This window comes from Centroberyx gerrardi, chromosome 9 (assembly GCF_048128805.1).
Source record: "Centroberyx gerrardi isolate f3 chromosome 9, fCenGer3.hap1.cur.20231027, whole genome shotgun sequence".
NCBI classification, from domain to species: Eukaryota; Metazoa; Chordata; class Actinopteri; order Beryciformes; family Berycidae; genus Centroberyx; species Centroberyx gerrardi.
This window is the reverse complement of record NC_136005.1, coordinates 27,576,967-27,603,980: the sequence shown is the minus strand read 5'-3', so window position 1 is coordinate 27,603,980 and position 27,014 is coordinate 27,576,967. Positions and strand designations below refer to the sequence as shown.

The following is a 27,014-nucleotide window of genomic DNA, read 5'->3' as shown; positions in this document are numbered from 1 at the left end:
TGGTGATGCTAACCTTTATTCAGACTCACACAAATAGACAAAAAGAAGAAGAGAGAAAAGAGCAGAGTGTTCCATCTGGACGAGTAACCTTTTCTCCAACCACCAATCAGACGACTGGGAGGTGCGTGTGTGTGTGTGTGTGTGTGTCAGTGTGTGTGCAGGTATGTATGTGTGTGTGTATAGGGTTGGAGTGGTTCTGTGCAAATCTGTGTATGTGCATGTGTGTGTGTGTGTGTGTGTGTGTGCGGAGTGGAAGCTGTGATTTTGCACAGTTCTGTGTGAGCATATGTGTGGAGCTGTCTTTGAGTTCTGAAGTGGGAGTTTGTGTGCGTGTGTGTGTGTGTGTGTGTGTGTGTCGAGCTGAGACAGTGCAAGAGGCGGGCTGACATTTCCAACCAGCCTGTTTGTGACTGGAGGCGACGGGCGGCCGCACAGCGACATCACTTCCTGGGTGGCCGGGGCCTCATTAGGGAGCAGAGGCAGACAGACGGAGCGAGAGAAAGAGAGAGAGAGAGAGAGTGAGAGAGAGAGCGAGCGAGCAAGAGAGACTTTGATTCAAGGGGAGAAGTGGATTTCATATAAAAATGTTGATCTTTCATCTTGATGCTCTGGGCAATAATGTTCTTTACTTTCATGCCAATTAAATGACATTTCATTATTGAATTGAATGGAGTTGGGAACGAGAGAGAGAAAGGGTGAGAGATAGAGAGAAAGAGAGAGACACAGACATTCTGGGTGCCACCGAGTGACTAGCGGAGGTAGCTGAACACTAGCCGTACTCAAAAAACGAGCCTTTATCTGTTCAGAATCCCATTTCTAGACGCCAAAACTCAAACTTGCTAGTAGTGTGTTAAAAAAAAAACGTTTCAACTTTGCCTTGTTTGCCGATTTCTTTCCATTGTTTCAAAGAGACCAAAGACAAAAGTAAAATAAATGAACTGTAAAGCTCAGTGCGATTGGTCTACCAGAGTCCTGGCCTATTCTTACAGCCCCAAGAACGTTAATGTGCATTTACTTGAGTTTGAATGCGAACAATGCAAAACCTTGGAGGGAATCTTGGCTCCTGTGGCATGAAGTGGTTGGTAGAAGACAGGTTCTCATGCAATGACTTCATATTCAACATATATATACAAAACAGATGAATGTGAAAAGTAGACACTCAAAACGTTTTGTTGTCAAAATGCATTGTCAGTGTCAAAACATGTCCATGGCCACCATTCACCTTACTGCACTGTAACACTGATCAAACAAACCCAACAAATAGCTTTGTATGCTACAAGCATGGTGGCTCGCTGCACAAAAATCTCCATCTTAACAAGTGCTTTAGTTTATTATTGATATTCAAAATAAGTGAAAAAATCTGCCAGTGGCGTTAGATAATTTCAAGTAAATGCAAATGAATTGCACTAACATCTTAAAGGATAAGTTCGGTGATTTTGGACCTATAGATAATTTGTCTCTTACATACCTGTAGTACTTGGACCCACAGAGAATATTGGCTCCAGAGTCAGCCCTGAGTCCTTTAAGGCTAATGGAGAGGGCGACAGCAGATGGCAATTCCAGTCTGACTTTATCTTTTATCTTTCATCTAGCGCTCTCTCCTTCTTTTCCCACCTTGTCCAAGCGTTTCATGTACAGCTCCTATAAGGCTCGGATAACATGTTCTCCCTCCTCGCCTCTCTCCTGTGGCAGAACATAGGGGCTCGGTAATGTACAGCGCCGTGGGTTTGAATCCATCTGAGAGCGCTGCACTATAAATGCACCAGGCTGATAAAAGCCATGTATATCTGAGTGCTACCTGCCCTGGAGATTTTAGCTGCGAGGGTTTGACCTATATGGGGTTTTTGAAGGCCAATACTGATACCAATGCTTTTGGATTGAAGCTGACAATAGCCGATACTTTGCGCTGATATTCGATATCTTTAAATTGAAACATTTTCATGCCCAAGAAATTCAAAGCATTCGTTGTTTCCTCACAAATTTTACTCTCTCCTCTGCCTCTGAAATAGCATTTAGACCAGTGATTCTCAACCTTTTTCCTATCAAGGACCCCTAATTTAGTCCACATTAGGGCCACAGACCCCATGTGATGAGATTCTGTCTCTCGGATCCAAATCTGAGAATATTTTTATTGTTAGATATGATTTTGTCCAGAATTCCATGACTATCTGTATTGTAGAGAGATAACAGTGAAACTATGATCAAAACAATCATTCTTCTACATTCTCTAATTGTCTTAACTTCTTGTATATGAAATAATGCTGAAGTTTAACAATTCATCAATTTGCTGGGGACCTCCTGGAACCCCCTCGAGGACCTCTGGTGGTCCCTTGACCTCACACTAAACTCCCCATTGAAACAGGATAATAGTAATGATAATAATAACATCGGAATATGATCAAAATGTCGTATTAGAATTAATTCAGGTGAAGACAACCAGTGTAGTATTGATCAATTATACAAAAAATATGTAATCAATCAGACTGCATCATATCCGTCATATCAGAGGTGGACGGTACTGACTGGACCAGATGTGATTTTTAATAAAAACAGGCCAATATCGGCCCAATATATCAGCAAACTCATGTATCCGTTTAGCCTTATTTGCTCCCTCTTTCCTGCCTCCACCACAGCGTTTGATTCTAGAGTGTCTGCGGTATTCTCTCTCTCTCTCTCTCTCTCTCTCTCTCTCTCTGCATCTTTGTGCCTACATCTTTATTTTATTATCCACCTAGAGGACTAAACGTGTCAGAGCTATCTTTGAGTTCACTTCCTATGCAGGGTTCATGTATTTCTGAAACGCCATTCTCCATTCCCCCCCCCCCACACACACACACACACACACTCTCCTCTTTCTCTTCCCTGTATTCTTTTTTTTCTCCCTCTCTCACCACCTCCCACACACTCCTTTTCTCACATTGTAATCTACCTCTCACGCCCCTCGTCCTCTCTCTCTTTCTCTCTCTCTCTCTCTCTCCTCACTAAAATGTCTTGCTTTCTCTCCTTTTTGCCTTTTGCCACTCTGTTTTCATCTCTCTCTCTCTCTCTCTCTCTGGGGTTCAGTCTTCCCTGTATGCTAATAATGTTCCTGTGCTAAGAAAGGAAGCTGCTTAACAATTCACATCAGGACCGAACGCACACACACGCACACACACACACACACACACACACACACACAGCATGTTCTTTCGCCTGTACAAATATGCCTTCTCTGCCCGGCTTTGACGGTTTCTGCCCGACTTTACATGTTTTTTCCCCGTTTACCAGAAGCCAGATTCTATTTTTTTTTTTTTGTAATAATTGCCGATTATAATACAAAGCGAATCTAGCATGGTGACATTGGCGCAGACACGTATCAACACTTTTCCCGGGTCTCACAGTAGAAACCGACACACCAGCACAATAGGACCTGACACATGGGCCTACACTGATGTGGGTTTATGAAGGCTAATTTACAGACTGCTGAGTAAAACCCTCCCACACCACACTGGAGTGGTTTCTCTAGTCATACATGTGATATAAAATAATAATAATGAAAACATATTGACTAGCTGCAGTCAGGGAGGAACCCTAGATCTGCGTAACCCTTCTAACAAAAAAAACAGAGACATTATAGACAGCAGATCATAGGCTACATATCACTATACATGTTACATATCATTGAAAACTTTGTTACTCCAATTTTGGTGATTTTTATGTCTGCAATTCAATTGAAGGATTACATTTTAAGGATTACATCAGTGACATTTTTCAAATCAAGGACCCCTAATTTAGTCCACGAGGGCCACAGATCCCCATTTGATGAGATTTTGTCTCTCGGACCCAAATCTTTTGTATTAGATATGATTTTGTCCAGAATTCCATGAGTATCTGTATTGTAGAGAGATAACAGATAACAGTGAATTGTTTATTGTATTTATTTATTGTAATTGAAATAATGCTGAGGTTTAACAATTCATTTGCTGGGGACCCCCTGGAACCCCCTCAAGAACCCCTGGTGGTCCCCGGACCCCACGTTGAGAACCACTGGATTACATTACGCTACTATTTCTATTTTACTATTTTTCTCTGACCTCTTGGGCTTATGAAACCCCCTTCAAATCACATTGGGTAATGTCAAAAATGCATTATCAAGCTACAAATAAGAGTGTTTTTTCTTACAGTAATTCCTGGAAAGTTGACATTGGAAAGTTGGACATAAATATCCACGTAAATCCAAACAGAGCTTAATGGTAGATATTAAAAAACAAACCAAGAGGTTGCAGTTTTGATCCCTGTAACAGCCCTGCCTACTCACTTATATAAGGTGGATGAAGAGCATCAACTAAATTACCTCATTTGTATTTGCAACAAAGCGCCTAATTCTGTCTGGTTCCTTTTATCTATCTTTTATTTACAGATGATTTTTCTGTTTGTGCATTCCGGGGGAGAGAGCGCTTGATTACCTGACTGCAGTCACGACCGAATAATTTTTTACAATTTCTTAATTATGTGATATTATGTATTCACTCCACAAGGCTGGAATGGCTTGGGTAACAGTTTAATCACACGCACGCACACACACACACACACACACATACACACACATCTACACACACACACACACACACACAGAAATCGCTCTCTCTGCGCCTTCACCCCGGCAAAAGGAGGTAATCTATACCGGCTTGTCCTGCAGGCAAATCTGTTAGGGCAGCGACACAAATTAACACATGTTTGTGTTTGTGCAGAACAAGAAATATGAACGCCGGCTCATTTCATTTTTGAAGCTGACAGCGTAATTTGATTTGCGCCAGGAGAGGGAGGGAGGGAGGGAAGGATGGAGGGAGAGAGGGATGGAAGGAGGGAAAAGGAAAAACGGAGAAAGAGGAGAGAGAGAAATTTGATGAGGGGCAACAAAGATGGTGGAGATGGCGGAGACGAATGCAGAGGGAGAGGGAAAGAGTGATGGAGTGATGGATGGACTGATGGATGGACTGATGGAGGGAGGTAGAGACGGCGGTGGTTAAACAGCGAGATGGGTTGCTACATAGTAAACACACGTCAGAGGGAATATTGGTGTTTGAAATATTAGACGTGTCGGGCGGATTTACCATAAAATATTTACAGTAATAGAAAGATATCTGTGACTTATATCTGTCACATGCTATGTTAACCAGAACCTGCTGTGTGTGTGTGTGTGTGTGTGTGTGTGTGTTGTAAGGGTCAGAGTGTGTGTCTAAATGCTACATGTTTATGGAGTTTTGTGGAATGACAAGCATTGATTTGGCTCTTATCTATTCTATTCTAATCCATTCTATATTATTCTATTCTATCCTGTATTCTTCTATTCTATTCTATTCTATTCTCTAATTCGTGATGAGTTCCTCATTAGCAAGCAGCGGACTTCCACCAGTTAATTTCTCGCCCACTGTCAGCTGAAATGGATTATAATGGGAGAGTTAGAATGATGAGGATCCCGATAGGTCTAATAAATACCCTGAGCACACACACACACACACACACACACACACACACACACGATTCAGTCTCTGTCTCTCTAGTTGTGTGTTGGGGGCCTTATCTCTCTCTCTTTCTGGCTCTATTATTGAAATGGACATTTAACTTCTGAGGCGTCGGTTTACTTACTAGAGATAAGTTCTGCCTTTCAAATGCTAATCTGGTCACACACACACACACACGCACACAAATCGTCTCTCTTCGTGACAGAATTATTTTCAATTACATGCAGATTCCCTGGATTTACAGGGAAGTTTTAACTATAGGAGTGGTCTGAAAATAGATGGGAAATGCAATGTTTTCTAAATATAATAGTTCTTTTAGCTTTTAAGTGTGTGTGTGAGTGTGTGTGTGTGTGTGTGTGTGTGTGTGTGTGTGTGTGTGCGACAGTGCAATTGGTCCAGGCCTTGTAGTGTACGCTCCTTTATAGGGAAGTCTATAGGGGAATTCTTAGTTTAGTCTTTATGAGAACTTCAATATCCGTGTACAATAAATTCATCCTCCTGCTTTTTTACCTGGTTTCTTAAACTGCAGAACTTTTTCTGCTGGCTACCCACATAGCAAGAGTAGTAATATGTGTTTTCACGAGCCAGGTGAGAGTCCAAATATCTTATTTGGATTGCAGGATTTAATCCCCTGATACCCGTTAGGCAACGAGAACATAGACACCAAAATCATCCATTATCCCTGGGAGATCCTTGGCTCTGGGGCTGCATGCTAACACTTTAGCATACACTATGTTGAGTGATAGTAGGCTCCATGCTAACACTTTAGCATACACTATGTTGAGTGATAGTAGGCTCCATGCTAACATTTTAGCACTGTGTTGAGTGATAGTAGGCTCCATGCTAACATTTTAGCATACACTATGTTGAGTGATAGTAGGCTCCATGCTAACATTTTAGCACTGTGTTGAGTGATAGTAGACTCCATGCTAACACTTTAGCAATACACTATGTTGAGTGATAGTAGGCTCCATGCTAACATTTTAGCACTGTGTTGAGTGATAGCAGACTCCATGCTAACACTTTAGCATACACTATGTTGAGTGATAGTAGGCTCCGTGCTAACACTTTAGCATACACTATGTTGAGTGATAGGCTCCATGCTAACATTTTAGCACTGGGTTGAGTGATAGTAGACTCCATGCTAACACTTTAGTGTACACTATGTTGAGTGATAGCAGGGTCCATGCTAACACTTTACACTATGTTGAGTGATAGCAGGGTCCATGCTAACACTTTAGCATACACAACACAGTATGATCAAGTGTTAGCATTGAGCCCCTGAACCAATGGGGCAATCTACCAAAAACTTGGTGTGTTACTTTAAGAGAGACTAGCTTAGCAATGTTATCTTTGCTACAATTTATAGTTCATGATGTTATTACCTTTACCTCAATCAATTTCTTACTCATTTAGTACTCCACACGCACGCATTACTTTATTAATTTCCCACTCCGACTCTCCTCTCTATTCCTCTTAACAAGACACAGTTAACCTCAAAGAAACAAGGTATCTGATGTATGACACAGCATGAAAATCATCACTTACAGACCTGAGAAGGCTCCCGTAGTTCTTCAAAATGATATTTTAAGCCTGTACCTGAAATGACCCGTTGCTACATTTGTAGCTCATAACATGTCACATTTTTCACCGTGTCATGTGAAGATGTGACGCCAGTTTTAGTTCAGGCTTTAACTTCAATTGAAGCATCACATGGTGTTTTATGGGTTGAGAGAAACAGCATGACCCGTAGTCTTATGAAACCCTTTGGAAACCAATTGGATAAGCTGAAAAAAGACACAGTCGCCTAGCTAAAAAGGGTTTGTTTTTGCATCTTTCCTTGGAAAAAGTAACCTTCCACCGCTACACATCATATTTTTATTATTTTATGATCGCATATTTCATTCATTCATATGATAATGCACTCTACTTTCTCACACCGACGTACAGTACGCGCCGTCGTCGCGCTACCCTGCTTTTTAACTGTCACCATGCAAACGGGGCACACCTGAAAATGAGAGCTCGCTCCGTGTTTGTCCCCGGCCCTGTCTAAATAAAGGTTGAATGAGTGAATATCCTGTAGCTCCGCATTCATTACTTTCGGTGAGGAATGCTGTGTGCCTCATCAGCATATTCCCCAGCCGGTTGCCCTCGGCGTGCCGTTGTCTTCGGGGGTTGTTGTATGGAGATAGCAGATATAGATGGAGCGCTGCTGAGGCACTGTAAATATTTGGAGCTGCTGTTGCACCATTTGTTTTAGCCAGACACCCTCGGAGGGGAGGGGAGGGGAAGGGGGTGGGGGTGGGGGGATGGAAGAGGTGTAGGGTTAGACCGATATATGGGACCGATATTTGTTAAAAATCAGATATGGTCCAGGCAGTGTCGTCTACCTCTTGACATGATGGTGGTTCCTCCTTGACTACAGCTAGTCACTATGTTCTTATTATGATTTTTATATGAAATGGCCGACCAGAGAAATCATTCCAGTGTGGTGTGGGCGGATTGGACTGTTAATTTAATCATTGTTTTTTTGTAAATTAATTTCCCCTACCAGTATGGCTCACACTGCCTTAAAGAGCCGCCAACCCACCTAAAAGACTTTCATCAGTACGGCTTTCAGTGGAGAGTTTTAGTGTCCCATGATGGTCTAAATGCTGTTTCTGGGGCTTTTCCACCCAGACAAGAATACAATTCTGGAAGAAACACTGAATATTTGATTATTTTTTTGGCATGAAAGCGGTCAAATTTCAAGATATTGAATATTGGCTCAAAAATATCAGCTATTGGCCTCGGATGTTTGTCTACAGGGAGAGAAGCAGGACAAAAAACAACTGTAAATCATTTGGAGTACACTGTGGCAGTTTCCACCCCCATCTTTTCGTCTTTATCTGTCTGGCAAGCCTCTCTCGCTCTCTATCTCTCTCTCTCTCTCTTTATCTCTCTCTTTATCTCTCTCTTTTGCTTCCTCTATACCTCACCGCCTCCGTTTCTCTGCTTTTACCAGCCTCCCCGTCTCGCTCTCTCTCACTCGCCTCTTCCTTATCAAGCCCCCTCTCTCCCTACTTTGTCTCTCTTTCGGGCCGCTCCTCCACTTCTACTTCCCTTTCCCCCTTTTTTTTTTTTATTCAACAGGCTTTTGAGGCTATTTGTCCAAAAAAAGGGAATGATTGAAGTGCATGACGACCCTCGCTTGAAACGAGAGAATGAGTGTGTGTGTGTGAGAGAGAGAGAGAGAGAAATCGAGTGTCAAGGGGTAGCAGAGGTTTCTATGTTCCAGCTCTTTTTGTTTGCTTTATCATGGCCTGCAAGTCACCATGATAAAAGCTAGTCCAATAACGTTTCACACTCTAGAAAGCAATAAAAAAATAACCTGTCCACACACACACACACACACACACACACACACACACACTCTCTCTCTCTCCTCCTCTCTCTTTTGTGTGTGTTTTGACGGACCTTCACAGACATCCGCCGCCACGGTTTCAGTGCTGCCTACATGCAGTGAGCCTTTTTTGTATGCCGCCGATGAAGTGTTTTTTTTCCCTTTTTCTTCTTCTTCTTCTTTCTTCTGGTTTTCATTCTTTTTTTATTCTCTCTTTCCAGGCGTCAAGAGTCAGGAGGACAGATAAAGAGAGAGAGAGAGAGAGAGAGAGAGAGAACAGAGAGAGGATTAGGGTATACAGACCATGACTGTGAAAAATAGATGTGTGAAAAAAAAGAAAAAAATCCCATCTCTCTCTTCGTCTATCTTTCTCTCTCTCTCTCTCTCTCTCTCTCTCTCCCTGGTTCGACAGAGATAGCGGGGATAAAAGCTCGATTCCTGGATCAGGGTTCACCCCTGTGTTGTCATCCCAGGGAGCTTAGAGGCCAGGCGGCCATATCGCCGTCTCAATGATCACGGATTGTGGCTTTAAGCCAACCTCAGACACTGACACATATGATCTATCCTGCATAGGGGAGGAAAATAGAGCGTGTGTGTGGCCTAATGGGAGCCTAAAGGGCGATGACGCTGAATATTTACTGCATGGCGCCAAAGGCTTTGGCTCCGTACACGCTGCTCTGACACGCCGACTCACCGTGAACGCCATTTCATTTCACTGACCCTTCAGACCCTTTGAAACTTCACCATGGTGTGGTAAAAAATCCTTTTGTACAAACAACACTGTCATTTATTGAGCAGTATATGAATAATAAAATTAACTAAAAGTTGTATCATTGTGAAAAATTACCAGTAACTATAAACCTTCACACTTTAGCTGCAATTTGAATCTCCTATAATCCTCTTCGCATACAAATGAGTTGTTTGACAACGTCAAACAACTCATTTTTTAGTTTACATCGACTTTGACTACTACAATGACTACATACTAGCGTTTTATGACAAAGCACATTGTTGTAAAAGCAGTGCTTCTATGTGTGTGTGTAATATGCTATAAGCTATGTTTGCTAACAGCGCAGTTGCTAACATTAGCCTAGCATTCCTGTTTTCCCCATAGAAGAAAGGAAGGCAGCTAATCCACAAATGCACCGTGGAACTGGTCGCAGTCTGGCCTTGTTCCCCTAACTATCTAACTACCTAACTAACTGCTACTCTCTCCTCGTATTCCCTCTTCTCAATCTCCTCTTCTTTCTTCCTCTCTCCTCTATCTTCTCCCCTGTCCTCTCCCACTCATATTCCTCCCTCTCCTCTGCTTTTATGTTCAGAAAGAAACTCCAGTCCTTCACCGCATTCGGCTGTAGCTGATAGATTACGTGTGCTTGGTACACGAAGTACCTTTCTTTGCTTCTCCATTTCAACTGCTTGTTGAGTCTCATCATCACTGGCTACATTCGTACGCACAGAGAATTCCCTTGTAACCCGATTAGTCAAGGAACCTGGTTTTGGGTTGATGCATGTAGCCTAAGCATCATAACTGGGTTAGAATAACCTGGTAAGCCCATACTCTGATTCAGAGAAACCAGGTTAAGATGCCTGGTTTACTCCCATATTAAACACTTACTGTGGCATGGAAACATCTCTCTCTTGTGTCAGAAGTAAGCTAATAAGTCGAAGAGGGAGGGGGAATATTCTGTTAACTGGTTTATTCATGGCAACAAGGAGAATTAACCACAAGGTTCAAGTAAACAGCCTGAATTAAGACCTTAACCAGAGTATAGCCAGTAGCTGGGTTACTCCATCTAAACGTATCCTATACGTTTAGATGGAGTATCCAGAGCATTCCTACTTGCAGCTTTACTGCCATATCTAGGTGTTCGGGACCAAGTGTCTGTAAATCCTCTGTCCTATACTGCTGCATTACCAAGGCAAAAGTGCAGCAACTGTGACGCATGAAAGTGAGTGAAAATCAATTCAAAACCTCTACCTCTAGCCTTATGAGAAAAATCCACCAGAGTGAGGACATTTTGCCCGTTGTCACTTCTTTAAGGGGTCAGTTTAGGGTTAGGACTTGGGTTTAGGGTTAAATTTAGAATTAGGATTAGGTTTTGACTGGTTAAGGTTATGGTTAGTTTAGGGTTAGAGGTTGTTAGGGAATGGAAATAGTCTCTGGAAGGTCCTCAAAGTATAGTAATACAAACGTGTCTGTGTGTTTGCTTGCATCTGTGTATGCATGTGTGTCTTTTTGTATCTGAGCACGTCTATGCGTGGACGTGCATTCGAGTGCCTGTGTGTGTGTGTGTGTGTGTGTGTGTGTGCGCCTCTGCCCCGCTGCCCCACCACTGTTGGCTTGCTAATCATTCTTCCTGCCTCGGTCTTGTGATTGCCAGCCTATCCCTGCACCGCAGCTAAATTGAATCAATTAAAATCTCTCTTGTAGATGGCTGCTGGTGCTTCCACAAGATTAGACTTTGATCAAGAAACACACAAATAAATAAATAAGCCAGTGGAAAGGAAATAGAAAATGAATGAACTCAATTAAACAGTCCTGCCAGACTAAGGGACGTGCGTGTGTGTGTGTGTGGGTGGGCGTGAGTGTGTTTGTGTGTGTGTGTGTGCACTGATGACATTATGACAAAATATATTACAGAAGCTTTTTGCATTCTGTGTGTGTGTGTGGATATCTACTATATAGCTCTAACTGGCATGAGTATTAGAAGACACAATACTAGTATGTATTAATTGTCAATTTAGCGTTTCAGGATTTATTATACTATGCTTGAATGTCATTCAGAAGTCTCTATAAGGCATTATAAAGCCATTTTAATGAGTATTATAACAGAACGTGACATGCTATCATAGACATACTGTACATCTCATAATACAGTCACATCAATCCCATTACATACGGTAATATATGCTGTAGTGACATATACTGTAATGCATGTCATTTTCTGATGTGATCAGAATAAAACAATAGTGCCGCTAGGCTTACACTCATGATGGCTCACGATACACTTCAGGTTAAGTGTTATGAACAGTATGAATCTTGTATACATACTGAGGTTGTATACCTACTGATATATGACTTTGCCAATATATGAGGCTGATATTGGCCTTTTATTGCTGTAATAATCAGATCTGGTCCAGTCAGCGTGGTCCACCTCTGATATGATGGATATGATGCAGTTTGACTGATTACATATTTATTGTAGAATTGATCAATACTACACTGGTTGTTCATGGGAAGCCCTTATACTGAATTGATTCTAATGAGACATTTTGACCACAATCCACACAGTATACATGAATGTTTTAATATTATTATTATTATTATTCTTATTCTGGGTTTCAATGAAGAGTAGTATCCCATGGTCTAAATGCTGTTTCCAAAAAAGGCTTTTCCACACTGATAAGAATAAAAGTCTGAGGGAAACGTTGAATACTTGGAATTTTTTTGAATTTTTTTTGGCATGAAAATTGTCAAATTTAAACATATTGAATTCCAGCAAAATATCAGCTATTGCAACTTCAATCCAAAACATCAGTATCATCCTTCAAAAACCTATATTGGGCAAATTCTAGTGCATCCAATGAGCAGTTTGCCAGAAGAAAAATGTACAAATTTGGCAAACAAAGTCATGGTCATCTGCACTGGCGACGTCATGCCTAACTGCAACTTACTACTGCAGTACACGTTTACTCCATACATGTGGCCTCAGTGCATCCCTGCGGAAATGGACCGCCCTGTTGACTGACAGCGTGGTAATGAGCACGCCATTTAGTCACCACACAGTAAGGAATAAGAACATAAGGAAGGACAGGGGCAGTAAGGATGGGGGGTTCCCAGGATGCCTACTGCAAGTAATGGAGCTTTTAGCATGTAAATCAGAGGGACAGAGAGAGAGAGAGAGAGAGAAAGAGAGAGAGAGGCGTGGGGGGTGTAGTGGACATGAAATTGCTCTACCTCTCCTGTGGGTATACTTGGGTTCCCCTCGTCTCGTCAGAACTACAATCCCACCTCGGCGGCGGTGGCAGCAGCGGCTCTTTCCACATTGATCATCGGGTACCTGAGAGGTTTAATTGGACAAAAGGGAAAGAGGGGGTGGAGGGGGGGAGGGGGTAGGTTGAGATGGAGATGGACAGAGGTCAGGATGGCGAGGAGAGAAGCAGTGGCGTAGAGGTACTGTAGTGGAGGAGGTGGGTATAGGAGGGACTCATAAGGAATTATAATGTACTCATAAGAACACATAATGCCTACTGATGCATTATATAAGCCCTCATCAAACATTACAGATATAACTTGTAATGAATCATAAGTACCAGCTTCTTATGAATGTTGGATTTGTGTTACTTCTAATGTTGCGTGTTTTAAGATCTACAAAGAAAACAATAAAAACTCAAGTTTAGATGCATTAGAAGACATAAAATGTAACAGATGATGTTGCATGGTTTCTTTAACATGCATTATTATATTTAACACAAACAATGAGATATGGATCATTTTAGTATACTAAGAGGACATATTGCGCAATACTTTGTTGTGTTTTTGTAGCATAAAATCAGTCACTGAATTACAATTATAATACATTATACTTATTATAATTACATTATAATACATTTGAATCTTGTCAGACAACCTCTGATATACAGCTAGTCCTAAATATTCATAAGAAGCTTGTAGTCATTCTAAGTTATATCTATATTGTTTTATGAGTGCTAATATAATGCATTTTTTCTTCTTATAAGCACGGTCGTATGGCATTATGAGTGCATTAGAATTTCTTATGAGTGTCCATTTAAAGACATGGTAGTCATAGAAAGTGTTACCATATTTTCTTTACAAAATTGCTCTAATTTACCTTGCCATCAGGCTGATAGGTGAATACTGAGGAGGAGGGGAAGGAAGGAGCGCGTAATGAACGATCTTTATTCTTTATTCTTTGCTTTTTGGCTCCCGAACCAAAAGGCAGACAACTTTTGAAACATCCAATTTGTATCTATTGTCACTATTGCGTTCATACATGGGAAACTACTGTCGTTTCGCTTTAAGATAACAAATCCATGTCATTCTGAATAAGACTATGCTCATGATGCACGGTGCTATCTCTTCACCAGCCTACTGTAAGTTTTATCTGGGCTGTAGATCTAAATATGTCCCCCTCCAAAATCAGACTGTCCGTGTTATATTTAGCGTATCCACACTTTAAGTGGCTCTATGGGGTAATAACTCTTGTTTTATTGCAGCAAATTATTAAAGAGCCGGCTTGTTGGTTTTCCTTGTACAACGGAGAAATATGCCTCGTTATCTACAGACAGTTATGCCCGGATGGGCCAAAAGTAGATTTTTTTTTTTTAATCAAGGAGATCAAAAAGAAAATAAGCGAAATATGAAATAGTTTTGTCCCCGGTGATCTTCGCTTCCCATTTTGTGGGGCGTAATTAACTCTCGATCCATGAAAGTAAAAGATTTTTAACATACAGTAAGTTTGCATATTCATCCGCCACATTGGTGCGTTGGTGTGCATCTGAAATCAGCACAGATCATTGTTATTGTTAAGGAAAAGTGTGTTAAGATATTTCATACAACCTTGCATCTACTCTCAATTTGTCTCTGTCTATCCGAGAAGAGTGAATTGAGATTTACATTGTTTCATTCACCTTGTGATGAAAATTCTGTCCTCAGAGGCAAAATCAATAGTAACTCTTGGATTAAGTTACCTTTTTCTGTATTTACAGTGTAATTAGATAGTAATAAGATTAGCTTAGCAAATGTTCTCCCCTCCTCTGTCCTCCTGGCCTGGCCATCATCCTTTATCTCTCTTTCATTGTCGTTTACATCGTGTTTCTAGTTTTCCTTCTTCCTGGTTTATTATCTCACCTGCATATTTTGTCTGAGGTCAATAACTTCTTTGCAGTGAACTTGTACTTACAAGTAACTCGTTACTCAAAAAAGTAATGTATGACTCATTACTTGCTACTCATTTCAAAAGGAATACATGTGCTTTACTTATTATACCTTGAGAGCAGTAATTTGCTACACCACTTGTTATTTTACTTTCCGTTACAGCCTCAAAATCTTTGATTGCATCCTCTCTTACCCTCAAAAATCCGGATAACTCAGTTTTCTCTCCTATGAACGATCAGGAAACCAAACAGTGTTGATGTCCAACGTTTCTGTCGTCCTTTTCCCAAAGTAGAGCGAATGTTTCCACCTAGAGAAAGTCAACTTTTGTACCATTTCTCATCTAGTCTAGCATGCGAGAGGACGAGGAAAACGATCAGCGGATGATGGTGGGATCTAGTTTGGTGGGATCTAGTAACAATTTCCTTTATTTATTGATAACTGTAATATTATCGCTGACAACGGAATCATAATCCATTACCTGACTCATCGCTGGGTCAAACAAAACAAAGATGGGACAAAATTAACGTCAACTCTCTTCTCCGTCTTCTTCTGCAGGATTCCTGAGTACAGGTGACCAGGCGGCCAAGGGGAACTATGGTCTGCTGGACTTGATCCAGGCTCTGCGTTGGACCAGTGAGAACATCGCGGCCTTCGGCGGCGACCCGCTCCGCATCACCGTGTTCGGCTCAGGCGCCGGAGCTTCCTGTGTCAACCTCCTCACCCTGTCTCACTACTCTGAGGGCAATCGCTGGAGCAACTCCACTAAAGGTAAGATCAAAAACTGTTAGTGTTTCTGTGGCCAGAAGACTCCTGCGTGCCTTGAGCCAGGTACCAGGTTATCAGTGTTGCAACCATCCTTTCTTACCATCCCTGTCAACCACCCGTTACATCACTTCATGCACTTTGTGCTGTCAGGTTTCAATTAAAAAAAAATTGTAAAGACTTTACAAAACCTGGGTCTAGGGTGCGATCACACCTAATGTTTGTTGTATTTTTGTATTTGTTTCGTTTAGGTTCTCACTGCCCAATTACAAGTGAACCAGAGCTTGTAAACAAAAGTCACATGACTCACAAGTAGCTCATTTATTGGACAGAGTTTTGGTGACCTGTCATCCTGCCAGGTTAGAGATTTTGGTCCAAATAAATCTGATTCCAGTCCCTGTAACTTTAGCTAAGCATGATGGACTTGTCTGCACTCTTCTTCTCTGGTGTTCATACCAGTTGAGAGCAAATGAAGAAATAGCTGACTATGAGCATCCGTCCAGACTGTGGTTTGCCCTCGCTTTATTTTGTTATGCTAGGCTTTCCAAGCATGAAGAAGAGGATGGGTTGTTGTCTGTCTTGCAAGCAGGCAGGCACGTACATACACACACACACACACACACACACACACACACAGACAGACACACACACGCCTAGACGCATCTGTTGTCGAGCCCTGCCCGACAGTAATTTTTGCAGTTGCAGGAGACCTTGCTCAGCAGGAATTTGCTGAGAGCTTACAATCATTTGCAAACCCAAGGGGTATATTTTATATTTATATTTCATATTTTTACCTGGAAATAATAGTATACAGTAAATTAGAAGTCACAAATACTGCAAGAAAGAGGGAGAGTGGGCGCTGGGTTTCTCAGTGTTAGCAATAAATTATTTGCTCGGACATGTAACGACCTGATGAGTAAATATTCAGTCAAGGTTGCACAAATGACAAACCTATTGGGAGCAACAGAGCAAACTGTGTTGAATTTTATTACATTTTGTTAGTGTCTACTACATAATAGCAGAGAAATAGAAGCTGAAATGTACAATGCACAGATACTGTGAACACTACAGTGCCGTCAACAAGGTCTGAAAGTGTTTTGATCTTGTAACATGCACTTTAATTTGAGTAAACTTAGTATTTCCACACAAAGGACACACAGGGGTGAAACTGACACCAACCTATCAGTTCAGTCCTTTAAAGTTTAAAGAGAAGGTTCAGTGATTGTAGAGGCCTATTCTATTTATCACTAACCACGTCCACTATAACATTCAAAACATTTTTACATCAGTTTTTGTCTCTGAGAAATCAGCACCAGCCTCCTGTTAGCATTTTTTAGCAATGCTAGTGCAAGACAATAGGGTATGAAACCACTTCTTTCAAAATCCTTGAGACAGTTCTATTACGTATTCCTATTACTACAGCTATGGAAGTATATGGAATGGCTTGCAAGTGATTATAAGAGGTATGGTTTCATACCCCATTGACTTGTGCTAGCATTGCCAACAAATGATAATACAATGTGGTTGCAGATTTCACAGAAACGCAAGCTCTAATGTAAAAACCTTTGGCACGTTCTAAGAGGGGGCTTGATTAGTGATTAATAGGGTCGGCTTATAAAACTGCTGAACCTTCCCTTTAAATTTGAAAATCAATATGTAAAAAAGCCAGCGTCTGGCAGATAGCCTACTGCACCTTCAGTGTGTTCCATCAGATCAGACACAACCAAAAAAACAGCATAGTGACACACATTATTGCTGACTATTGCAGCAAACTGAAGGCAAGGGACCCGTAGAGTTGCTGCGGTGACAGGCCTGCACTCCTCACCATTGTTCGAAATGAACTTTTCAGCTCACCAAAAGAATTTGGCTCAGCAGGGACGAAGTTTGAGAACAGGCAAAGACCAAAGACTGTATCGAACCAAGGTATTCAAATGTTTTCGTCTCAAAAAGTTAGCGGCCTTGGTGAGTGATCCTTATTGATTTATCCGCTAGCTCTTTTGCCAGCTTTTGGAGCTTGACGGGTGTTAATTTGAGACCCTGACCTTCACTCCTCTCCATCTCAATCTCCTGTATCATTTGTTTTTGTCTTCTCTCCATTGACTTTGTGTGTCTGCTGAGTTTGATGCCCTGTGATTTTCGAGGATAGGTGTTTTCGTTTTTTGAAAGCTTGTGAATCTGCTCCTTTTCGCGCATTCCTTTACCCTACATTCCCACTCTTCCCCTCTTCGTCCCGTCTCCAGGCCTGTTCCAGCGGGCCATAGCCCAGAGCGGCACGGCTTTATCGAGCTGGGCGGTCAGTTTCCAGCCGGCCAAGTATGCCCGCATGCTGGCCCGCAAGGTGGGCTGTAACCTGCAGGACACCGTGGAACTCGTGGAGTGTCTTCAGAGGAAACACTACAAGGAGCTGGTGGATCAAGACATCCAGCCGGCCCGCTACCACATCGCTTTCGGACCTGTGATCGATGGGGATGTGATACCCGACGACCCTCAGATACTCATGGAGCAAGGTGCGAGTCAATACGATAAAACGCTCACCGCAATTATTCGTACGGAGAACTGCTTAGGTCTTCCCAGTTATCCGCGATTTGCCGAACACTGTGACATAGAGACTCCATGAAACAAGGATTGCAGAAAACCTCTGCAGATTTTTGACAGGTCGCCCACGGATTATTATTATTATTTTTTGTTTTGTTTTTTCTTCATGGAAAACTAACTGTCTCCTCGGGGGCAATTTAGTGATGCACACAAAACGCAATGGGCATAAATTAAAAACAGCAGGCAGACCAACAAGGGTTACAAAGTGTGAAAGCAATAGACAGCTGGGAAGAAATGGCATAATAACAAACAGTGCATAAGTCAGTACTTTGTGAGAGTGTTTGGGCTTTTGATTGGTTATGGGCAATGTGTTGATATTACATGCGCTGCTGTTCTGTGCATGCTTGTTATACTTTCAGATATGTGTTGATAATTTAGATTTTACTGCTTTATTAAGGCAGTAGAATCTCTTTTCTTTTCAACAACTAATTCCAATTTCAAATGTTGATTTTTGAGAAGTCATTAAATAACAAATTCTCTCCCTCTCTGTACTCTCGCAACTATTTCTGCGCTGCATCTACCTTCACAGGTGAGTTCCTGAACTATGACATCATGCTGGGGGTGAACCAGGGCGAGGGCTTAAAGTTCGTGGAGCTGATTGTGGACAACGAAAACGGCGTCCAGGCTAACGACTTCGACTACGCCGTGTCCAGCTTCGTGGACGACCTGTACGGCTACCCGGAGGGCAAAGACATCCTGCGGGAGACCATCAAGTTCATGTACACCGACTGGGCCGACAGGCACAACCCGGAGACCCGCCGGAAGACGCTGCTGGCGCTGTTCACCGATCACCAGTGGGTGGCGCCGGCCGTCGCCACAGCCGACCTGCACTCCAGCTTTGGGTCGCCAACTTATTTCTACGCCTTCTACCACCACTGTCAGACAGAACAGGTGGGCGATTTGGCTTTCTGGGTAATATTTGAGGCTACCACTCCTTTTTTGGGTAATTAACAGTGTGATAAGACAGGAACAAAATGCAGCTAAACCTGTACTCCATCTTCAGATTGGTGGATTCTGGGTAATGCTTTCACTGACAGCTCACAGAGAAAAGCTATCCAGTAATAGACTGTAAGAGAGCATACTTGGCATTGCCTGTATGCAATATGTTTAAAGGTGCTACGTGTAGCATTTCAGCATCAATAAATCATGACCACATTAATTTTGAGACATTAGTATAATTACCATAAACAAACAAGACCATCACAGAGAGGCTGTCAGCCTCTAGCGGCCTCCAATCTGCATTTTGCATTATGAGCCACCGAGTTGGTTTTGGCAGGAAATCTGATACGGCACAAAGGGAGATTGATTTACGGCACAAAGCGGGAATCGTTTTTACTTTCCAAGCAATACTTTATAAAGTTTTATTCGAGTTACCACTAACCTCTAGTTGTTAGTTGTTGTTTTTCTCAGTATCGGTTGCTTCCGTGACGCCATTCCTAGTTTCTTCATAATACTTTTTACGTTTTGTTCAGAAATCCATTCTTTTGGCATGCTTGTTACTCAACAGGCTATGGTGCAGAGCGTGTACTTCGACATTTTAGATTCAAATTCAGCTCAAAGCCTTTTTCACCCCACTCTCTCCCATCTGTTTTGTCTCTCTGAATAATGGTCCAGTAATGGTAGGGAAAATAATATTAAAAACGTATCTCATTTTCCTCTTTCATTCTTGAAAAATATTACATTTTCTCTGCTTCTTTTGATCTCTCTGTGTCTGTGTGTATTATCACAGTAACAATTGTGTCTCGGCCACAAAATAATGCCTTTTGATGTCCTGTATTTGTAACATAAAGGTAATAATTCTAATCTAATTTGATTCATCTGTTGATCATTAGGTGCCACCGTGGGCAGATGCGGCACATGGGGATGAGATCCCATACGTGTTTGGCCTGCCGATGATCGGACCAACAGAGCTGTTTCCCTGCAACTTTTCTAAGAACGACGTGATGCTCAGCGCTGTGGTCATGACCTACTGGACCAACTTCGCCAAGACAGGGTACGATGAGGCTACAACCTTGGTTCCTAATGGCCAATATCACTGAATTTATATCACCCTATCACCACCCTAGTGGTGATAGGGTGAATTGCATTGGGCCTACATAGCTTTTACCCTTTTGAAATGAATGGTTAAACATCTTAATGTCGCTATTGCTGTCTGTATTAGTTACATCTAGATGTATATCTGTTTGTGGTTGTAGTGACACTGGGAGATAAACTACAAATTAATCCTAATGCCTGGATACCTATTTGTTAAAATTTGGTTATGTTAAATCAGCTAGTTTCGCTGTCGCATAGCTAATATTAGCTTAGGCTATCATTAATTGAGGCAGGAGAAATTGAAAGTGAAAATGTCACTATCTGCGACAATGTTTTGGTTAGTAGTCTCTTTACACTCTACTAGTTAAGATGTACCTTAAGTCGCCATGGTGCGACTAAACAAACACAAAGCATTGTGTCAAACTAATTAATTTCAATGTAACATTTAGTGTAGACTTTACACCCTAAGTTACGATTGAGCACACGTTCAACTGGTGCAACAGGCTGCTGAGAACTAACTCAAACATTTGATGTCATCAGAATGTAGTCTGGAGCTGCTCCATAGAGAATGAAATAGGAAAGATGGTAAATGTCACAGGGAGAGCAGCAAGTTGGATTTTCATTCATTCATTTACATTTTTTGGTTTCAATCTCATAATATACCAGTTTAGAATATAGTTAATTTGGGTTTATAAACTCAAACATTCTCCAGATACACAAATTTTGCTGTCCATTTATTGTCTATGGAGCAGCTTGATTTACAAGCTTCAAAATGCATTCATACGCATAATATTGCTCTGTGAAATGTCGGCCAATGGGTTATTACAACAAATTTTTTGTGGGCAATTACTGTAGAAGCGCTTGATCAACATGCAATTACTATCACATAATGTGCTGTACCAGTTGGCAATTTCATTGTAATTGGGTTTGCTCAATATTAACCTACATTAGATAACCAAGAATGGTGAGCTGTGATAGTGTTTCATGGGCTGTACAGGGTAATTGGTATTCCATGCAGATACCCACTACCTATCTTCAAATACATTATTAATTAATGGTAGTGGCCTGAAGAGTGGCATTCTCGATGGGACAAAATTAAAATCCTTTTTTCTACCCTCTGTCTCACATTGCCTTTCAGCATATAGTCATGGCAGTAATTGTTTTTCGAGAGCGTAATGGGGGGACATTGGCTCTTTCTGCGCACTGCCCAATAGCCCTGAGGGGAACAGAAAGACACTAATGATCTACATATATAACCCCAAATTGACGTGGAACGCCGGGTACCTGGGAGATTTATGCCACCACTTTGAATGGTTAAGCGTGTTCCTGATGAGGTCTGGCTGGCTCCATATGCCGCTTTCAGACAATGGGGCGCTCACTGGGTCTGAATGCGCCTCCACAGCTCACATGGCTGGCTCTATTCTGCTCTAGATTAAGTGTAAGTGGGTCTATTCAGCACAGCATCCCATGCTGAATGTGCTCTGTAGCTAACTTGTACATATTAAATATAAGAAGGTAGTTTGCATGGGGTTGGCATTGACCCAAGTACCAACATTCACAGTACAGAACGCCCCTGTGGGTATTATGGCTTTTATTCAGCGGTTACCAACAGCAGTATACATACACAAGAATCAAAGACTCACTAGTTCTCTGGTTGCCTCAAAAGTTGGCAGAGCAGCCAATGAAGCATGGGCTTTATGAAAGTTATCAGCACGGCTGAATTGCATCTGCTACCTAAACACATTCCTTGGCTGAAACTACCTGTTGCATAAATTATGTATAAAGAGGTTCAAAATGACTCCAAAATGAGACATGAGGCACCGTTTGAAAAATGTGACACCTGCGAGAAAAATGATTGCTGGCGTGAAAGTAAAACTCATAAAGGAATATTTTTGAAGTTATTGGCTTTCTTAAGACCTTTGCTTCTAATCAGTATCATATTTGAGGTGATCATCTGTATTTTACAATATACTCGAGCATACTTGAGCAGAAATAGTAGCTTTTTTGAGCTTTTTTATTTCATCGTGGCAGTAGACTTTGCTGTCCTACAAAGTCAAAAAGCAGTATTGTGTGGGCAATGAAATGTTCTGACAAAACTATTGTTGCTACAGAGGTGGAATTTATATAATTGAATAGCATTTATAGGTATGTTTTTTTTTTATATCTAAACCTAGTTTTTTAACCTTCAAAACACACTAAGTAGTAACTGCTGCTTGCTTGTTGAGAGCAGCATGGATCGGTCTCCAAATCCGTTTGTTTGTCCGTCACACACAATATCTCAGACACTGCTGATTGGATTTTGATTAAACTTGGGGGAATGATGCATCTCACCACTGCGTTATGGCATTTAAAAAATGACACTGATTAGCCCAGGGGAGGTGTGACATGACAAGTCAAAATTAAAATTTTAATAACCAACCAGTCAAGTCTCAAAAGGTCCAGTCCACTGACTGCTCCTCTTCAGTTCTTCCTGTCCCACTCAATAATAACAACCACAAGGTGACAAGTTTCAGAATCAGTTTTATTGGCCAAGTAAGTTTGCACACACAAGGAATTTGACTGTCAAGATCAATGTCTAGTGTTTTGTGATGATTTGATTAAACATTTCAGATACCTTATTGGGACATCTTAGCAGTCCTAGAATTCTCACGTTGGTGGCTCCATTCTGCATTACTCTCCTTCCTAGGGACCCAAACCAGCCAGTTCCCCAGGACACCAAGTTCATCCACACCAAGCCCAACCGCTTTGAGGAGGTGGCATGGACACGCTACAACCAGAAAGATCAGCTGTACTTGCACATAGGGCTGAAGCCCCGCGTCAAGGAGCACTACCGCGCCAACAAGGTACAGTCAGGTCATATAGAGTCACATGTTACTGTATGTATGGTTTTTAATGTTGGTCTGCTGTTTAATACTTGTCCTTTTTGAACCGAACACTGATGTAAGTCAACCTGCAGTGGAATTTATGGATTTTGGGCAGCAGCCTGGTGAGGATATTTGGCAGCTGTCCTCATACCATCTCCATTATCCTCCATTCAGACTCTATGTGAGGATGAAAATGTTGCACTTAGTTGGTCTGAAAGGTATGAGCTGTGGGTTAGTGGGCAAGTAAAATTTGCACCTCAGTAATACACTTTGCTATACACAAAGCAAAGCTCCTGGACCGTGTTAAAGTGTAAGATACTGGCATGCTAATGGTCAGGTTTACATTTTCATCACGATGGGTCGAGATGGTTAACATTTGAATTTAAAGAGTAACTAAACCCCACCCAAATCTGTGGTGAAACCTGACACCTACAGGCAAAAAGTAGGGTACTGAACTGGCCATCTGCTATTGGCTGGTCTTTGTGCCAGGTGATGTCACCTTCTATAGAGTACAACAGGTGGTGACAGGGCACAAAGACCAGCCAATAGCAGAAGGCCAGTTCAGTACCCCACTTTTCACCATCAGGTGTCAGGCTTCACCACAGATTTGGGTTTGGAGTTTAGTTACCCTTTAACACACACATACCCTTTGGTAGATGTAGCATTGCTTTTGATCTGTTCTTTTCTGCTCTACTGAATTCTATTGTTTCTGTTATCCTCTGTCCCATTACATTCCTCTCGTCCTCTCCCCAGGTCAACCTGTGGCTGGAGCTGGTTCCTCATCTCCACAGCCTCAACGAGGTCACCCAGCTCATCCCCACCACCACCAAGGTTGGTACTAAATCATCTGCAGCTCAACCACTTTAAGAAAAATTAACTACCCAAATAACCCTTCCGCTGCCAAGGTTGGGTGTATACCGTCTAAGAGCCATAAAACCTAATAAACAATTTTTAAAATGTAATATTCAGGTGGTTATTTGGCGGGACAGTTGTCTCATCTTGCCTTCAAGAGCTCTCTGTAAGCTTCTGAGTTTGGATATGATGAGACTTGTTGCATATTCAAGTGTTTATGGCTGGAAATAAGATAATGCCTGTTGTATTTTGGAATAAAGCGGCACAGAGCAACAGTGGCAGAATGAAGAGGAGAAACTTCACCTCAGTCATGCAATTGATGTATTAATTATTAGCCAAAGTTGTCGTACACATCACTTTTACTATCAGTTGTTGACAGGGCTTCCATGCTGTTCGCTCCCTAAATGTCACATCTCGGCACATCAGGTGTCATCGAAAATTCCCACTTTCCCAGTCATATTTACCACTTTCGGTTGTTTATGTGCACTGAACTCATAATTATGATTTTGCTGGCAGAACCTGAATGCAGCATAATAAACAGGTGAAACTGGAATGTATGGTGTGGTTTCATAATTCTCACTCACTTCTTAGCCTACTCTCCAAGCCAAAGAGCCATCTGAAGATATAAAAACCTAAAGAAAATTAAAGCGACTGACTGAAGGGCAGGTTGAATAAAAGAATGAATCAACATTAATAAATAATGAGAACTAATGGAACTTTTAATCACCAAAAATAGCAGAATAAATGTACAGGACATTGACGAAATAGTGCCTCACAGTGTGCTATGAGACTGTGCAAGACATAGAATAGACAATGTACTACACATTTCAGTTTTCACCCAATTTCAGTAGCGGCATTGACATTCAGTATGAGTACAACTATCACAACTGTAAAGAATGAGCAGTAAAATAAAGTATTACTAAGATTCAGGGCTCCAGGATTACAATTTTAAACAGGTATTTTGTAATCTGCAATACATTATATTTCAAAAGCAACCTTCACTGTTGACATTTTTTTTGGTTTAGCCTTTATTTATCCGGGGAAAGTTGACTGAGCTCCATGCTCTTTTCAAGCAATACCCTACTTCACGTTCATTCAGTTCCACACACTCAGACCTGGGAGCTGCCCAGTACAACCACAGTCTTCTACTGGTGGCCACTGAGCAGCTCCACTGGAGCACTTATTCCTTATTGAAGGAAGTGAGAATGTTACTCATTCACTTTCCCCACCCACATTTTCCAGCCAGGGATTCAAACTACTTTGATACTTATTATTAGGGATGAGACGATATATCGAAATTCAATACATTGCGATACAAAAATGTGACAATACGTATTGTGATATTAGCTCCATTTTATTCTGCTGTAGTAATCACAAATGAGACAGCTTGCCCATCACAATTTCATAAGCTCTCCATCCAAATTATATTATTTACACTTTGTAATGACATTTTTCAATTGTTTACATTCTATTGCTAGAAAGATTTGTGGCTCAGAAATCAACATAAATCTGCACAGTCAGACTTTGTTGTCATTGAACTTTTATTTATTAAATTGTGTCTTGGTTGTATCGAATTGTGAACCCCATGTTGCGTATCGAATTGTATCGTGAGATAAGCATATCATCCCATCCCTAGTTATTATTATTATTCCTATCCTCAGATCCCCCCACCGGAGGCTACCAACCGAACCCCGAAGACCAAGGTTCTGGTGACCAAGCGTCCCAACCCGACTCCGTTCCCCACCGAGACCCACGACAGCCACAACCAGCCGCACCTGGTGGACCAGCGCGACTACTCCACCGAGCTGTCCGTGACCATCGCCGTGGGCGCCTCCCTGCTCTTCCTCAACATCCTGGCCTTTGCCGCTCTCTACTACAAGAAGGACAAGCGCCGGCACGACGTCCACCGGCGCTGCAGCCCCCAGCGGAGCGCCGCCAACGACCTGGCCCACACCCAGGAGGAGGAGATCATGTCGCTGCAGATGAAGCAGCACTCGGACCTGGACCGGGACTGCCGGGGGGTGGGGGACTCCCTGCACCCGCACGACGTGGTGCTGAGGACTGCCTGCCCACCAGACTACACTCTGGCCATGAGGCGCTCGCCGGACGACATCCCGCTCATGACGCCGAACACCATTACCATGATCCCCAGCACCATGGGGGGGCTCGCCTCGCTCCACTCTTTCAACACCTTCCCCAGCAGCGGGCAGAATAACACCCTGCCCCACCCGCACCCACACTCACACTCCACCACCCGGGTATAGCCCCGCGGACGCACCCATGCAGGCAGGACTCTGATGGCTGAGGCACAAGCTAACGCTATCGCTGACGCAGAGACATAAGGCCGACATGCTGACAGACACAGATACATCAGGAGCTGAGAAGCCAGCCCGGAGTGGCCAGACACCCGTGGAATTACGCTGGGATTCTACTATACCCTGTTAAAACCTGAGGGAATATAGTGAAGGGATTTTTTTGTTCGGGGGGCTTGGACCAGAAAAAAAGAATAATTATGTTTTTGTAGAAAAATACGAGACGAGGAGCAAAAAAAAAAAAAAGTACAAAAATATGTTTCAGATAAAATAAGGAGTTGAAGAAAAACAACCTCACAAGCTAAAACAAAGAGGAGGATGTTTTTTTTATTATTATTTTTGTTCTGGTATTGCAGCAAAACAAGGTAAACTACTTTTTCTTTCTAGCGACAGATATGGCCTTCGGGATCTTTTGACAAATGACTGCTTGACAGTATTATCTGGAAGCAGAATAGAGCATCAGAAACGCCTCGGAGGTGAGAAGAGGGAAGCGCTTTGTAAAAGAAAGAAAACATATTGTTTTCCTGTGGCATCAAACTGTAGATTACTCTTTTGTGGGGCAGAGAGTAGATGCCGCGCAAACCAATTTAGGCATGTGTTAACTTCATAAACGGAGGCTATGTAAGATAAGAAAAACAATCGAGCGGGGAGCCAAGGAAGGACAGAAAACTTCAAGAAAAAAGAAAACCTGTATGCACAACGGAAACATTTTGAGGAAAAAAAAAAATGTCACAGATACTTTTCATCCATTTATTTTTGAGGATTGGGAACAATTTTATTGTATAGAACCTATTTACATATCTAGAT

The 27,014-nt window shown here is 42.0% G+C and overlaps 1 protein-coding gene across 5 annotated transcripts in view; it reads left to right on the top strand.

Moving 5' to 3' along the window:
- Positions 1–26,159, top strand: part of nlgn1 (neuroligin 1) — a 266,319-nt gene extending 240,160 nt beyond the window's left edge. For all 5 annotated transcript variants that reach the window (XM_078285487.1, XM_078285489.1, XM_078285488.1 and 2 more), the window contains 7 exons: positions 15,344–15,529; positions 17,791–18,057; positions 18,675–19,036; positions 19,978–20,138; positions 22,866–23,022; positions 23,797–23,874; positions 25,557–26,159. In XM_078285487.1, coding sequence (XP_078141613.1) covers positions 15,344–15,529; positions 17,791–18,057; positions 18,675–19,036; positions 19,978–20,138; positions 22,866–23,022; positions 23,797–23,874; positions 25,557–26,159 — 1,814 coding nt within the window. The remainder of the gene's footprint in view (positions 1–15,343; positions 15,530–17,790; positions 18,058–18,674; positions 19,037–19,977; positions 20,139–22,865; positions 23,023–23,796; positions 23,875–25,556) is intronic.
- Positions 26,160–27,014: the final 855 nt, after the last annotated feature.